Below are 15,826 nucleotides of genomic sequence, written 5' to 3'. Positions count from 1 at the left end.
TAATTTTTAAAAATAAAATAATTTTATTTTAATATATTTCTATTGAAAAAATATTTTGAATCCCAGCCGTCTTAATATCAAAAAACAACACATATGAAGTATGAATAAAAGATTTTCAAAACCATTTTTTCAAAAAATTATATATTATATTTTATACCATTCTTGAAAAATTATTTTTATGCAACCTCATATTCAAGGTTCATATCTAGGAGTAAATAACAAGAATGTTTTTTTTTTTTTTTATGAATACAGTGATTTGGGTAAAAGGGAGACTTGGAATATCTTGATTTGTAGTTTAATCATGAGCATGTATGTTTGACATTGTATCCAACTGGATTCAGTAATGGTCAGTCCAACCTTTTTCTGTTTCGTGAACTGTTATGTGTAACGGTGGTCGGAAAATGGAAAATTGGATCGGATTTTTCAACATCTAGTCATAAAATAGAAAATTAAGGCCAGTTCTACTGAAAGCAACTGTTTTCCGGTTCTTACCCAACGCACATATAATTTCCCTCAGTTGTGAATCTTGTGATCCTCAGCAGGCCCAAGTTCAATACAAAGAGAAACTCTGTTTTCGTTTTGCCATCAGATCAGAATGTCTGAAACATAAAGAGAAACTTCATTGTTTCTAGCCGTCGATTATCTAGGAAAAGACACAACAAAAAGCGCGCCAATTCAACGAAAAAACCCTCACCTCCTCCTCCTCCTCCTCCACCACAACCTCCACCACCATGGGCAAACAAAAACAACAAATAATTTCCCGTTTTTTCGCTCCCAAATCCAAACCCACCACCACTAGTCCATCACCATCACCACCACAAACAGCCCCTTCATCCTCCTCCTCTCCAAAAATCACAACAACAGTCGCCTTCTCTCCATCAAAACGCAATCTTCTTTCTACTCGCATAACTTCCACACCAAAAAGACCTAAACTTTCACCTCACACACAAAACCCGCTTCCCTCTTTACACAAAAAATTCGTCGACAAACTCTTAGAACCTCAAACCCCTCAAACCCCACAACCTCAAAACACTCAAAACACTCAAAAGTTCACTCCTCTAGAACAACAAGTAGTTGACTTGAAACAAAGGTACCCCGATGTTCTTTTAATGATTGAAGTTGGTTACAAGTTTCGATTTTTCGGTGAAGACGCCGAGATTGCTGCTAGAGTTTTAGGTATTTATGCACATAAAGATCATAACTTTATGACCGCTAGTGTTCCAACTTTCCGATTAAATGTCCATGTGAGAAGGTTAGTCAGTGAAGGTTATAAAGTTGGGGTTGTTAAACAGACTGAGACTGCGGCTATTAAGGCACATGGAGAGAATAAAAGTGGGCCATTTTGTAGAGGCTTATCGGCATTGTATACGAAAGCTACCTTGGAGGCTGCGGAGAATGTGGGAGGGGAAGAGGAGGAGTGTGGTGGTGAGAGTAATTATTTGTGTTGTGTAGTGGAGAAGGGTTTGGACTGTGGGGTTGAGGGTGGGGTTTTTGATGTGAGAGTTGGTGTTGTTGCGGTTGAGATTTCCACAGGGGATGTTGTTTATGGAGAGTTTAATGATGGGTTTATGAGGAGTGGGCTGGAAGCTTTTGTTTTGAGCCTTGCTCCTGCTGAATTGCTTCTTGGTGATCCACTTTCGAAACAAACAGAGAAGGTAGTTTTTAGTTGTGTTAGAATTAGAATGTGATGTATGCAACAACTGGAGAAAAGTATAAGAAAAGATGTTTTCTTTCAATTTCGAAATGTGAGATGATTATGCAATTCTTGAATTTGCTGTTAAATGTGATGCATGGTCTGTTGCTTTAGCTGCATATAATGAGGACTCAGGCCAACTGTTTGTTAAATCTGAACATGGAAAAGATTTTTGCCATATATCAAAATTTCATAAAGCAATTGCAATAAAAAGAAAGCAGTCTGATAGCATGGGCCTGTTTATTATCAGTTGCTACTGGCATATTCTGGACCTTCCTCAAATGTTCGTGTGGAGCGTGTCTCGCGAGATTGTTTCAGTGATGGTGGTGCACTTGCTGATGTGATGTCTTTATATGAGAATATGATTGAAGATAATCTAGGAGACAATGAAAAGCAAATGACAGATGCCAAAGAACAGGGGTCTTGTCACCTAGCAATTGAGGTTTGATATTTCTTAATTTTTTAAATGCGGAGTAAGAATATATTTGTCTATACTTAGCCAATATTATCTTCTTGAACTTCTTTTTTGGGTCATGAAGGGAGTAATAAAAATGCCTGATTTGGCTGTGGAAGCATTGGCCTTAACTGTTCGCCACCTGAAACAATTTGGATTTGATAGAATGTTATGCCTTGGAGCATCTTTTCGGCCCTTCTCAAGCAACATGGAGATGAATCTTTCAGCCAATACACTCCAGCAATTAGAGGTAATTGATATGCTGAGAAACTATGAAAGTATTGGTTTGCTTAACTGCAAGTGGTTGTCAACGAAGGTCCACGGCACACTCTTACTAGTAACCCTCCTTCCAGGATTTTGTTATCAACTCATGGCATATGGCGGGGAGGGTTTGTGAAATAAAACTTGCTCCCTCCTTCGAATAATTTTATCTATTGTGCTCTTAAGGTTGAAACACGATCAAGATCCTGAAAAAGAGTGTATTGGGGATCAATTTTTATCATGTGATTTTCTTCCACGATTCCATCCTTTTTAGTGTCTGAAAAGGACAATGTTGTGGAAAACAGAGAGAAATGATTTTTGACTAGTCACAACTAATTGAAGAATTTGTGGAACTTCCTTATAGTTTTTAGGAACTTGACTACATTCTTGTAAATTCAGTTTGCAGTTTTTTGTAAAACTAACACATAAACAATCTATCATAATAAATGGAACCTAGATCATTTTTTAAGTTCATATTTTGCTCATTCAAGTCTTTCTTATTCTCTGTTTAGACTTTGTTTGTGCTAAAAAGATGGAGGTATCACCATGTTCAGGTTTTGAGAAATAACTCAGATGGGTCTGAGTCTGGTTCCTTGCTGCATATCATGAATCATACTCTTACAATATATGGTTCAAGGCTACTCAGACATTGGGTATGGGCTGTTTTTAACTTGATATATAATTTCAACTATGGTTATAGCCACTATGCAATTTTTGAGTTTGATTCATGATGCAGGTGACTCACCCTTTATGTGATAGAAACATGATATCCGCTCGTCTTGATGCTGTTTCTGAGATTGCAGAATGCATGGGATTCAGTAAAGATTCTCAGCGTGTAAGCGAACTTGATGAGGATGATTCTGAAGTAGCAATTGTACAACCTGACTTGTATTATCTGCTTTCTGCTGTTTTGACTGCTTTGGGAAGATCACCTGATATTGAACGTGGAATAACAAGAATTTTCCATCGGACTGCAACTGCATCTGAAGTAACTATTGACACATCACTTGTCATATATGCTCTTATTTATAAAATAATTTGTGACTAGTTTCTGCTTATGTTCTTAATTATGTACCTTACTTATCTTTCTTCATTCTCATCTCCCATTGCTGTGCTTGTGTGGCTATGGGTGACTGAGTAGCACTAGCTGCATCTCAGATATTCATGCGAGTGTAGTTTTTGATCTAACAATTGTTTGTACCAATTTTTCATGCTTACTGCTTTGCTGCTAACAGATTTAAATGACTGAATGGCAGTTTATTGCAGTTTTTCAAGCTATATTAGCTGCTGGAAAACAACTTAAGCGACTTTGCATTCAAGAGGAGCATAATTATGACGGAGTGGGATCAAAGACTGTGAAGTCAGTTCTTTTGAAAAGATTGATTTTGGCTGCTTCTTCCTCAAGTGTAGTTGGTAATGCTGCAAAACTATTGTCTACTCTAAACAAAGAAGCAGCTGAGCAAGGTGACCTGACAAACTTGATCATTATTTCTGATGACCAATTTCCAGAGGTTTGTACTTTTTTCTGAAGTTCTTCACCTTCTGAATTTCATCACTATTGGGATTTATTTAGGCTGATATAAAATTTAAAATTCTTTCTGAATCCGACTCTTCATCCACAGGTTGCAAGAGCTCGGGAAGCTGTTCAATTTGCAAAGGAGAAATTGGATTCTTTAATTGGTTTGTATCGCAAGCAACTTCAGATGCGCAACTTGGAATTCATGAGTGTGTCTGGAACCACACATCTGATAGAGGTAGCCCAGTCAATATATTCTGGGAATAAAGAAATGTATTTTATTTTGTTAAAGAAATGCAATATTTACATTTATGTACGCCAAATTAGATTTCTATTAGTATGGAGCTCTTGGATTTTATTGGCAGTAACTTCCTGTTCTTAAATTGACCTCTTATTATGGAAAATCGAGCATAATTGTTTTGGGCTGTATGTTTGGCATGCACCCCTGGCCCTTTTTCCAGTTGCAGAATGTATTTTTTAGAAGTCAACAACTTGACTGCTTATGTTATCTTATCTACAATATTTTTTGTTAGCTGGCTAAGTTTATCTAGTTTTAACTGCAGTTGCCCTTGGATTTCAAAGTTCCATTAAATTGGGTCAAGGTAAACAGTACCAAGAAAATGATTCGGTATCACCCGCCTGAAGTTTTGACTGCCTTAGACCAGCTATTACTCGCTAACGAGGAGCTCATGATTGTCTCCCGAGCTGCCTGGGATAGCTTTCTAAGGGGTTTTGGTATATATTATGCTGAGTTCCGAGGTGCTGTTCAAGCTCTTGCCACTTTGGATTGTTTGTTCTCGTTTGCTACTCTTTTGAAAAATAAGGTACATCCTTGAAGAATCAAAGAGATTGCTTCAATTTCTGATTAGTTTGAAGTTGTGTGATTTTTTTTTTTTTGCAGAATTATGTCCGGCCCATGTTTGTGGATGACAGTGAACCTCTTCAGATAAACATTTGCTCTGGTCGCCATCCTGTATGTATTTTCATGCAAAATCTATTTAATATTCTATGTCTTGAATTTATGAGGCCCAATATTTTGCTTGTTGAACTTAATCTGTTGTGTGTATTATATGATAGCTTTAAAGTTATTGGGAGCTACTTGCTGATTATTTACCTATCTTAACCAGGTCTTGGAGACAATTTTACAAGACAATTTTGTCCCGAATGACACAAACTTGTGTGCAGATAAAGAGTATTGCCAGATTGTTACTGGACCCAATATGGGAGGAAAAAGTTGCTACATTCGCCAAGTTGCTCTTATTGCCTTGATGGCTCAGGTAGAATTGCACTCTCCTACATTCTTTTCTTATCTGTAAGGTGTTAGGGTGGCTGGATGCTTCCTGATTGCTATGCAGTATGCACATTCAGTTGTATTCTTTGCTGAACTCTTGCTAGTACTTTCATTTGTATTTTCTGGATACCTCAGTTAACTCCATCATTTTAGAACTTCATAATTAATTAATATGCATCCTTGTCTCCTAGCTTTATCTTTCATGAAACCTTGAAGTTTCTGATTGTTAAATTGTTGAAGCCACCTTTTCCTCTTTCTTGCTTTTGTTGGACAAAATGAAACTCTTATGACCATTCATTCAAAGGTGCCCTCTGATCCCCCTAGGTTGGTTCCTTTGTACCAGCATTGTCAGCAAAACTGCATGTGTTAGATGGCATCTACACCCGAATGGGGGCTTCTGACAGTATTCAACAAGGGAGAAGTACCTTTCTAGAAGAGCTGAGTGAGGCTTCTCATATACTCCACAAATGCACAGCGCAGTCACTGGTAATCATTGATGAGCTTGGTAGAGGCACAAGCACATATGATGGTGAAGCTATTGCTTATGCTACATTATACCATCTACTGGATCAGAAAAGATGCATGGTCTTATTTGTAACCCACTACCCTAAAATTGTTGAGATTAAAACTGAATTTCCAGGCTCTGTGGGGGCATACCATGTTTCATATTTGACCTCAGAAAAAAGCGAGGGTGCCATTGAGTCAACATGTGATACTGAAGATGTCACTTACCTTTATAAGCTGGTGCCCGGTGTTTCAGAGAAGAGTTTTGGATTTAAGGTTGCTCAACTTGCTGAGGTATTCTCTCTCTCTAACTCATGCCCACACACACTTGGAATCTGGTGTAAACTGAAAGGGAAAATTTCTTGGTAGTTCTAGTTGAACTTATAAACTGCAAGTTCTATGATGAAAAAAAGGGTAGTTTCTTTGAAATTTGAGATTTTGGTTTTTTCAGTTAGTCACTTTTTATGATTCTGATGTTAATGTGACTTGGGTACTCTTCTTTCCAATGCAGCTACCTCCATCATGTATCAGAAGGGCCACTATCATGGCTGCAAGGCTGGAAGCTGTGTTAAGCAGCAGATTGGGAAATGAACAGTTGCTGGAAACTCTGCCAGTTCAGCAACAAGAAGAAGCACAGGAGAATATGTTGAGATCTGATGTCAGAATCGAGAAGTCTGAAGACTCAACTGTTGCTTACAGGGAATTCTTTTCAAACTTAAAGTCTGCAATGTTTGATGATGATGTTGCAAGAAGCTCCCAGTTTTTGGAGAAAGCGAGGAGCATCGCAAAGGAATTCTTAGCGAAGTAAAGATGGAATTAGCTAACCTCTTTTTTCTCTCTCCCTTTCTCCATTCTTGAGAACACAACCTCATTTGCCAGTTTGTACCAGATTCCGGGACGACTCCTTGTACCACCCTGTTCCTGGCAATAGCATTGTTCTTGAAATTTTCACTTTGGTTAAGTGCAGTTGCATTGGTAACCAGATAATGCGTTTACACGTGATGCTGCAATCAGCGTTGGCTTGTGGTTTTCTTGATAAATGGTAGATTCTGAGAGCCAGATAGCATGCACAGTATGTGATGCAGCAATTAGTGATGGCTGCAGAGTTGAAACTGTGAATTTCTTGCGTTGTGTAAAAGGAATTTTGTATGTTTTGATAGTCTACGTTTTTTTAACGAAAATTGAAAGTGTAACCACATTGGTCATATCGCCTACGTCTTGTCCATCTCATATTTTTGAAAACCACAGAGGTTTTGGTTAATACACTAGCTTTAACTCCCAAGTAGTGTTTGCTAAGAGGGATGAATAGGGAGAAGGATGGATGGGGTTAAGTAATGGCTAACTAAGAAGAGAGAAGGATGACAGTTAATTCATTCAAATTTGAGGGTATTGATAATTACGAAGGAGGGATATGATAAGAGTTGTTCTATTCAAATTAGAAGGATTGAAAATTACAAATGAAGGATTGAAAGGACCTTTCATTAGGCTTCCATTATCACCTCTCGTCAAATTGAGTGAACATCCAATCCTTCATTTTCTGTTCCTCCATTTGTTCTTCATAGAGATGAAAAGAATACCAAAGGTAGTCACATTCTTCATAATGGAATGGAAATCCTTCCTAACAGTACCTTTGCTTATTCCCAGTGGCAAACCAAAGAATTTGATGCCGGCCCGTTTGAAGCTGGTCGTAGCACCGCAATCTTGGGCTCTTGCAATGGCTTGATTTGCATTCTAAAATCTGACGGCCGCAGCAGAGGCAGGTACTTCACCGTGAGGAACTCGTCAATAAAAGGAGAAAAAAAACCTAAGGGTTGCGCCTATTAAGGTTGCAGGGAATCCAATGACATCCTTGAAGTGAACATGCATTTGGACATGATTCAATCAACGATGACTACAAGGTTTTGAGAATTGTACGGTTGCCTAAAATGTTTCATGGTTATACCATTGAAGTAGTTTATAGCTTGAAGACTAATTCATGGAGAGCAATTGTTCCACCTATCCAGAATCCCCGAAGATATGTGCTGTTTATGAAGCTTTTCCTTGGTTGTGCATCATGAAGCATGAATAAAAAACGGTAGCATTTGATATTCAAAGGGAAGAGTTTTGCACAACGCCATTGCCGAACTTGGGGGATCCTGGTCATTCCTATTGGAGAGTAGGTGTCTCGAGACAATGCCTTTGCTTAGCTTCTTCTCGTCAAAGTAACTTTGACATATGGAATGGAGGATTCATGGGTCAAAATGTTTTCACTCATGTGGTATTTTTCTTGAGAAGGCTACATAAATACAAATCCGATGCCTTTAGCAACGTGTTCACAAAGGATAAAGATGATCATGACAAGGATCTCTTGGACTTGCTCTCTGATGACAAACTTGTATGGTATGATCAGAAGAGGGGAAAGTATGAACTTGTTAGAATTCCTTATCGTCTAAGAGAATCAAAACTTGTAAGCCTTGTACCCAGGCGAAATGAATGACAAGAAGAAGAGATGAATAGCCTGTAAGATTAAAATCCCTTGAGGTCTTTAACTATTATTTTTATTCTTTTGATTTATGCATACAAGGGCATGTCCGCTCATCAAACAAAGAAAAAAAAGCATGGCATCTCACATTGTCTTAATTATAAGACATAATTAAACGGTCCCTCTTACCAGGAAGCTTCTTCGAAGGTACCAATGGATGTAAGTGGATAAAATGGTGAAGCAAGTCATAACCTTCTTCTGCTCTGGCCTTCAGAACAGCACATCAGATATTCAAAGTTTAGATTGCATTGATCACAGTGGTAGCGAAACTCCTATCCAAGCTCTAAACCACAGGAAATGCTAACAAAGTGTTCGTCTTCGCCACCAGGACTTACTCTTAAGATGACAGGGTGTGGATGGTAGGGATTTTGAAACGTTCATAGCAACTCTGCACAAAATAGACGCCGCTTGAAGCCGCATGACTTGTAATCACACTCGTACTTGTCATACATAAGATTATGATCCCAAACTCCGGAGCATGCATCACGGATGAAACTGAAGTCTCTTCGGAACCTCAAAGGATGTTTGTGGCTGAAATGGTTGATCTCTAAATATCCGAACTTCCCCTGCCAGCAAAAGATTAGAGTGATCACCACAACATGGGTGGAAAAAGCTTCATATATTGACATTTGATGTATGCTTTGTTTCATCATATATGTACACTTTAGACTGCGGTAAGAACCAATTCTTGGTGTATTCACCATCTCGAAACACCTTACAGTGAAGCTTTTGGCCATGGTTTTGAGAGAAGATTAACGATACAATCTCAGTATTTCAAAATTCTGTCTCTCTTGATGGTCTTGCAAGGTGAGAGCTAGGCAGCTAGCCCTGTGAAACCTTCATGTACATTAACAGCTAGTTTATTTGTTTATCTTCTTTCCATATCAGCTTTGATAAAGAGGCAACATTTTCTAATTTTTTCTTCTGATTTTTTTTATTATTATTTTTCATAGCAACTTTAATAAAGTGTGATCAATAGGTTATTATTATATACAAAGCAGTCAATCACATATGTAGTTCAGTTGCACTCAAGGCTGCTTCATCATCATCCCAGCTTGGGACAACATATGGAAAAGAGATGGCTAACATGTACGGAAGTGGAACACAGATCACAGAAGCTTATGGCATATAATTCTGAGAGCTGGATTAATGATATAAACTCAACAATTATTTGCCCACTTCAACATTTTCTACTACATTTTTGTTCAATTAATTGTCAAGACCATTGCAAAAATTAATTTTTTGGAAAATTTATTTTTGTTTTAAATACATCAAGTGAATGTTGATGTATTTTTTCAATGTCCAAGGTCAGAAGACCAAATCTTTATTCCCAGCCCAAAAAACATGATATTTGGTCAAATAGTTTTGCAATCATCTATGTTTTTTTTTAAATTTTAAATTATTTATTATATTTTAAAATTATTTTAATATATTGATATAAAATAATTTTTTTAAAAAAATATTATTTTAAAAAATAATTATTACCGCGTAAAAACCCAATATAAAAATAATATTATAGAGTGCGCAACCCATAATTTTTATTTTATTTTATTTTTTAATTTTTTTTCTTAAAATGGCAATGGTTTGGACAATTAAAAAAAGAGAGGAAGTTTCATCATTTTAAGGAAAAAAAATTATCCTGTTTCATCTAAGTTTTGTTTGGATCATGAGTTGTGGAATGAAATATTCTCATTGTGAGCGGGGCAAATATTTTTACAAGAAATCTCTGTCCAACCTTCCTACAAAGATAGTTTCTTAGCATAAAAGATGTTGGTATAAGTTAACTACGTACCTAGTTTTGAAAGAAACTGTCCAAGTTCCGAGTTAGTGGGTCAATGGGTCGACTCACCAGTCAATTAGAGTACTGATTTGGGCAGTTAACTGTTATCTCAAGTTGTACAGATAGAAGTCAGTAGTGACTAGAGGTAGATAGAAAGTAAAGTTGGTGTTTTTTGAAAAAAAACCCAGAACACCTCATTTTCCCTCTTAAACGGGTCTCTCTGGTCAGCTTCTAACATACATGGGAGTGAAGAACTTATGGGACATCTTAGAATCATGCAAGAAGACCCTGCCGCTTCACCATCTCCAGTGAAGTTTTCATCTTTCTTTTCTTTTATTTTTCCAGGCAACCAAAAAGACCACAACTTTATGTTTCTTTTTTGAATTTCTTGTTTTTGTTGTGTTTTAGGAACAAAAGGGTTTGTATAGATCTGTCTTGTTGGATGGTTCAACTCCAAAATGTAAACAAAACACACTGCGGATTGGTTAAAGACAAGCCCTATATTAGGAATCTGTTTCATCGCCTAAGAGCTCTCATTGCTTTGAATTGCAGCCTTATTTTTGTTGCTGGTATTTATTTTTGTTTTCTTTGTTTAAGTGGGTTCTTTTATTTTCTTTGAATTTTTCCCGTCAATATTAAAAATTGGGTTTTTAATTTTTGTGAAATAAAATGGGGTGTTAAGTTTTAGTCTAAAGGTGTGATTTTGTTGCATAGTGGGAATTGACATTTAATTTTGATGGATAATAGTTTTGGTGATATTTTTATTATGATTAAAGAAGCTATTGAATCACCTATGAATCTTTAGTATCTAATTTGCTGTTGACTGTTTGTGAATTTAAGGAGTATGTGTTTTACTTGTTTTAAGAATTTTGAAGTGTGCTAGCTTTGTTGTATTGTTGTATGGTAGATGGATCAATCCCTGCTATCAAATTAGCCACTTACCGTCGGCGCTTGAATTTAGGACTTGAGGTAGGCAACTGTCACCGTGCCATGTTCAATTTCTTTTATTCATGTGTACGCAGTTGGATGATTTTTATGTTTTTTTTTTTTGAAGTTTCTCCTGGTTCTTGAATTGAAAAGGGTTTCTCTATGCTGTAGGTTACCCAAGATGAAACAAATTCACAAAAAGCTTGCTCACTTCGGAGAAACATGGGATCAGAGTTCTCATGCATGATCAAAGAAGCAAAAGATATTGGATTAGCACTTGGGATCCCTTGCTTAGATAGGTAATTTTAGCAGAATTTGGTTGGTTCTTTTTCTTTTTTGCCTCTACTCTGCTGAAAGTAATATTAGAGGTCTGAACAGTAATATATATATATTTTTTATCTTCTCTCTTTCCAAATGCAGCATTGAGGAAGCTGAAGCACAGTGTGCATTGTTAAACACAGAATCATTGTGTGTAAGTAGGAATTTTATACTCTTGAGTTCTGTTTGGATTATAATTTTATACTCTTGAGTTCTGTTTGGGTTAGGAAATACTTGCCAATTTTCTCATCATTATGATAATGATTATCAGGATGGTTGTTTCAGCTCAGATTCAGATGTCTTCCTTTTTGGTGCAAGGACCGTGTACAGAGACATATGTCTTGGTGGGTGGATAGGGATTCTTTCACAGTTTCACTCTTGAACTGTTTAAATATTGGCTTTCAATTGAGTATTAACACTGCTAACCATTTTATGTTGAATTAGGAGAAGGACATGTTGTTTGTTATGAAATGGAAGAAGTAGAAAGAAAACTTGGGTTTGGGAGGAACTCGTTGGTAATTTCCTAGTTTGTGTTTTCTTTCAATAACAGATCAAGCATGTTGATTTCTAACAGTAGACCTTGTTATTGTTGCATTGAGTGTATTCCTTATAACATGCATCCTTATCAAATTAGTGCATTTACAGAGGTGGTTCATGGCTCTTTTAAATTAAAGATTTCACCTTCATTAATAGGCAGTGGACTCTGATGAAAATAGTTTTACCATGGCCTCAAGTTAATTTCTTGGATTTATTATTCCTCAGTTCAACATGTTTGATGCCATGTGTGTGTGAAAGAGACTGACAGAGAAAGAGTGCCATTTATAGTCTCTTTTTGGTTGTCCTGACCCAGTTCCTTGGCAATGATATGTTGTGCCTCATTGAAAGTTTATTTGATTTGTTTTTCAGCTAAGTTGAACATATAAAAAGCATATGATTTAGGAGCTAAATTGCTTTGTCTGTCTTCTGCATGTCTTACCTGCAAGCCTCAATTCTAGAGTTTCTTAACTTATTTATCTTTTTTCCAGATCACGCTAGCCCTTATACTTGGAAGTGATTACTCTCCAGGAGTGCATGGCCTAGGTCCAGTATGTTTGGTGGTTCTGTTTCGTTTTGTTTTTTAATAACTCATATGTCCTTTTCCCAAATTCCTATCAATTATCTAGCAAATAGGTAATCAAATGCTTCCGCTATTTTCCCCCTTCCAGGAGTCAGCATGCCAAATTGTCAAGTCAATTGGAGATAGCAATGTCCTTCAAAAAATTGCATCAGAGGGACTGCCCTTTGCAAAGAAGATAAAAACTTCAAAGAAGCAGATGCGCAGTAAAAAAACAAACTCTCTGGATTCTGAAATCCATTTTAATGGTAAATAGTAGAACCTTTCTTTAGTTACATTTTGCTACCACGATCTGCAAGTGTACTTTAAAAATTCATGCTTGAAGTAAATGCAATAACTCAGATCTAGATCTAGATAAGTAGTCAGGAATGTTCTCTAGAATTAAGATATAGTTTGAGACTCCAAAATTATTGATAAAGCAACATGCTTAATGTTAGTACTTCCATACTGATCTGGTGGATTTTTTGTATGGCTGCTTTTCATAATTTCAGTTTTAAGTTTGTATTACATTAGTTATTTAAGATTACCTAGGTTGGTGACATGAACATATTTTTATCTTGGCATCGAAAATCAAATGACTAGTTTTTCCATGGAAATTATGAGGTCAAATAGTTTGATTTTATCAGATGGAATATTGCAGCTTACTTTGTTGTAAAACACTTAAATGCTTGCGGCAGGAAGCGATAACAATTCAGAAAGGAAGAATGAGTGCTTGCAAGTGATTAATGCATATCTGAAGCCCAAGTGCCACCCAGCAGATTCTGATGCAGCCTGTAGGTAAGTTGTTTGCATAATTCAGTTGTTTTTGGTACTCATGCAAGTTATTGCATGAGCCTCCTGTTGCTCCCAAGGCGCCTTCAGTTGTCTTCTTGGAGAAACTTGAGCCTTCAAAAAGCAGTTTATAAAAACTTGTAAATTAAACCGGTGGCCAAGTAATTGGGCTTCTCAATCAGTCCCCTATTGTTGCAAGCTTGCTTATGAATTACTTTATCTTGTGCAGGGTTCTTTCTCAGCATCCATTTCAACGTCTCAAACTTCAAGGGATATGTGCTCAGTTCTTTGGGTGGCCTCCAGAGAAAACAGGTTCTTCTCTCAGTTGATTGGCAGTCACTCACTCCCATGTGTATCTATGCATTATCTGCCTTACTACCCAGTTGCATGTAGAAGCAAGATTCTTACGCGAGCATCATTTGGATGTCTGGGTCAAGTCTCATGAAACATAGTGGCACAGCAGCAAAATTTAATAAGTTTTCTTATTTAAAAATGTGTCCCCTGTGGCTTTATGGTGTACAAGTGGTGGCTTATTGTCTTGACAACAAATCAAATTGTGGTTGATTTTGTTTCATGGAAGCTAGTTCATTAATTGCTGCATTTTTTCAAATTGATACAGATTCTTTAAAAGTAGTTAAACATGTATTCTTGAAAAGTCTTTTAAATTTTAATTTTGAAAGTCCCAACTCTAAACTTGGTGGGGAAGAGGAATAATGGATATATGGATTTGGGAGCATCACACACAATGTCCTCTTGACTTATATGCTGTCCCTCTGATAATGTAGTGATGTATGCATAGCTGATGTCATTTATTCATTCATTTGTTAGCATTCTTCTGCTCCTCCTTTGCCCTTCTCATTTGTTAATGCTATTGTCTTTTCTTGGCTTAGATGAGTACACCCTTCCAAAAATTGCTGAAAGAGACTTGCGGAGATTTGCCAATCTGCGATCAACTTCATCAGAGTTAGGAGTTAATCTTCCTCTGCAAAAGGTAGTGATGAAAATACCAATGATCAAGTACATCTGTCTAAATAATATAGAAAGAAGTTTATTTTATTTCTTAAACGTCATGCATAATGTAATCACTTCATTTACCCTAATTTTATTGTCAAAACATGATTGCTGGAAATATGCTAATACATTATTCTCACAATTTGTATTATCATGAGGTTGTGTGCTATGGTGTTGGTATGCTAATTTGAGTCTTCATTTACCATCAGTTATCTTGTACACAACTAGCTAAACCTTCTCAATGGCAGATACCAGTTAAGTGCCCTGTATCTGGAGTTGTTAAACAGAGAAAGGTTCAGGGAACAGAATGCTTTGAGGTGTTGTGGGAAGGGTTTGATGGACTTAAAACCTCCATAGTTCCAGCAGATCTCTTAGAGAGGTATCTATTATTGTTGTCATTTTCTCATTAGCACCTTTATATCAATTTTATTTTGGTAGAATTTTTGGCTGCATATTCGTGTTGAATGGAATGGGATTGTTGGCCTTTTGCAATTGATAGAAAATGTTTTAAAAACTAACTCAAAAACCTATAAAATGGATTTTCAGTCTTTAGTCTGACCTGCTTGATGCATAACATTTCAGGGTTATCTTTTTTTTTCTTTGGTAGTAGTCTTTCATCTTTATTTTTTTTTCTATTATGTTATGAAGATTAATTTTTCTTCTTTCTTTATCTCAAGTGCTTGTCCGGAAAAGATTGCAGAGTTTGAGGAGAAAACAGCTTTGGGAAAGAAACAAAATCAACGCAAACCTGGATCAAAGAAATCAGGAAACAGGCTTGCTATGGCCGAAATTGATTTAAAACTCCAAACTTTGCTGCTTGACATTGAACCAGGAAGCAATACTGCCTGTAGCACCTCCTTGTCATCAAAAGCAGCAATTTCAGAAGATAGGACTACTTCAACTGCGGCTAGTCATACAAAACTAGATCCACGTAATGCTGGTTGTAGAGCTGCCTTGTTTACTGATACCAGTCAGTATGAGGTCATTGATCTCTGTAGCCCCTCTCCCGTAGCCCGAACTCGTACTGTTTCAAGATGTCAACGAGTGAATGATCAACATAGTGAGGTGATAGATTTGAGTGAATCAGAGAATGAAATGTCACCTGAACATGCAAGGAAGGCAAGAGCGCTTAGAATGTTTATAGCCAGTATTAGGGATGATATGTCATGAAGACCATGAGGGAAATTTAGCATGTAATGAGGTGATTCTGTTGTGCATTTAAATTGGTAATGGCAGTGCATCTTCTTCCATCAGTTCTCTTTCCCTGCCTTCTCCTTTTTCTTGTCCTATTCATAAGAGCTCGTTATTGTCCATGAATTAAAATTAATTCTAGATAGGTCCTTTTTTTTTCTTTTCGTTTTTAAAGTCCCTATTATTTTTTATATATTTATTTTATTAAAAATATATTTATAAATAAATTCTTTTAACAAGCATATTGCTGAAAAATTGGTCCTTGGTTTTTATTTATTTACTGATTTTTTTTTTCATTTTTTTCCAAAATTCATTAGTTTCCTATACTTTTCCCTGATAATTCTTATTCTATTTTTTGATATTCTGAACCTTTTATTTCTCTTTTTTCTCCTTTATAAAACACACTCGTAAAAAATAGCTCAACTAGAGTAGATGGGCTTCCATATCTTGTTAATTACCAAGGAGCCAAATACT

General features: G+C 36.6%; 2 protein-coding genes across 4 annotated transcripts; both read left to right on the top strand.

The window, feature by feature from the left end:
* Positions 1-343: 343 nt before the first annotated feature.
* Positions 344-6,924, top strand: LOC7474039 (DNA mismatch repair protein MSH3). Its single transcript, XM_024586955.2, has 12 exons — positions 344-1,655; positions 1,944-2,135; positions 2,233-2,397; positions 2,963-3,061; positions 3,145-3,396; positions 3,665-3,919; positions 4,031-4,162; positions 4,488-4,748; positions 4,826-4,897; positions 5,052-5,201; positions 5,540-6,013; positions 6,231-6,924. Exons 1-12 carry the CDS (start codon positions 732-734, stop codon positions 6,525-6,527), a joined length of 3,273 nt encoding a protein of 1,090 aa, XP_024442723.2. The 5' UTR covers positions 344-731; the 3' UTR covers positions 6,528-6,924.
* Positions 6,925-9,881: 2,957 nt separating this feature from the next.
* On the top strand, positions 9,882-15,414 carry LOC7454502 (single-strand DNA endonuclease 1). Of its 3 annotated transcripts, none has more exons than XM_024586959.2 (14): positions 9,882-10,328; positions 10,429-10,589; positions 10,928-10,989; positions 11,119-11,246; positions 11,368-11,419; positions 11,537-11,609; positions 11,710-11,780; positions 12,291-12,362; positions 12,471-12,627; positions 13,057-13,156; positions 13,380-13,462; positions 14,041-14,141; positions 14,410-14,540; positions 14,839-15,414. In XM_024586959.2, the coding sequence occupies exons 1-14, from the start codon at positions 10,261-10,263 to the stop codon at positions 15,329-15,331; spliced, it is 1,752 nt and encodes a 583-aa protein (XP_024442727.2). In that variant the 5' UTR covers positions 9,882-10,260; the 3' UTR covers positions 15,332-15,414. The 3 variants fall into 3 exon arrangements, with proteins under 3 accessions (XP_024442727.2, XP_024442728.2, XP_024442729.2); XM_024586960.2 differs by having other exon boundaries at positions 9,883-10,328; positions 12,291-12,350; XM_024586961.2 differs by lacking the exon at positions 10,429-10,589 and having other exon boundaries at positions 9,884-10,328.
* Positions 15,415-15,826: the final 412 nt, after the last annotated feature.

This window comes from Populus trichocarpa, chromosome 15 (assembly GCF_000002775.5).
Source record: "Populus trichocarpa isolate Nisqually-1 chromosome 15, P.trichocarpa_v4.1, whole genome shotgun sequence".
Taxonomy (NCBI): domain Eukaryota; kingdom Viridiplantae; phylum Streptophyta; class Magnoliopsida; order Malpighiales; family Salicaceae; genus Populus; species Populus trichocarpa.
The sequence above is the reverse complement of the archived record's forward strand: the minus strand, read 5'-3'. Positions and strand labels throughout refer to the sequence as shown.

Excerpts from the sequence above, each read along its gene's own strand:
- LOC7474039 (XM_024586955.2), top strand. The coding sequence starts at position 732 with ATGGGCAAACAAAAACAACAAATAATTTCCCGTTTTTTCGCTCCCAAA. Across the intron at positions 2,136-2,232 it reads CTTGTCACCTAGCAATTGAG|GGAGTAATAAAAATGCCTGA; the intron begins GTTTGATATTTC and ends TGGGTCATGAAG. Across the intron at positions 3,920-4,030 it reads CTGATGACCAATTTCCAGAG|GTTGCAAGAGCTCGGGAAGC; the intron begins GTTTGTACTTTT and ends CTTCATCCACAG.
- LOC7454502 (XM_024586959.2), top strand. The coding sequence starts at position 10,261 with ATGGGAGTGAAGAACTTATGGGACATCTTAGAATCATGCAAGAAGACC. Across the intron at positions 10,990-11,118 it reads GCTTGAATTTAGGACTTGAG|GTTACCCAAGATGAAACAAA; the intron begins GTAGGCAACTGT and ends TCTATGCTGTAG. Across the intron at positions 13,463-14,040 it reads GTGGCCTCCAGAGAAAACAG|ATGAGTACACCCTTCCAAAA; the intron begins GTTCTTCTCTCA and ends TTCTTGGCTTAG.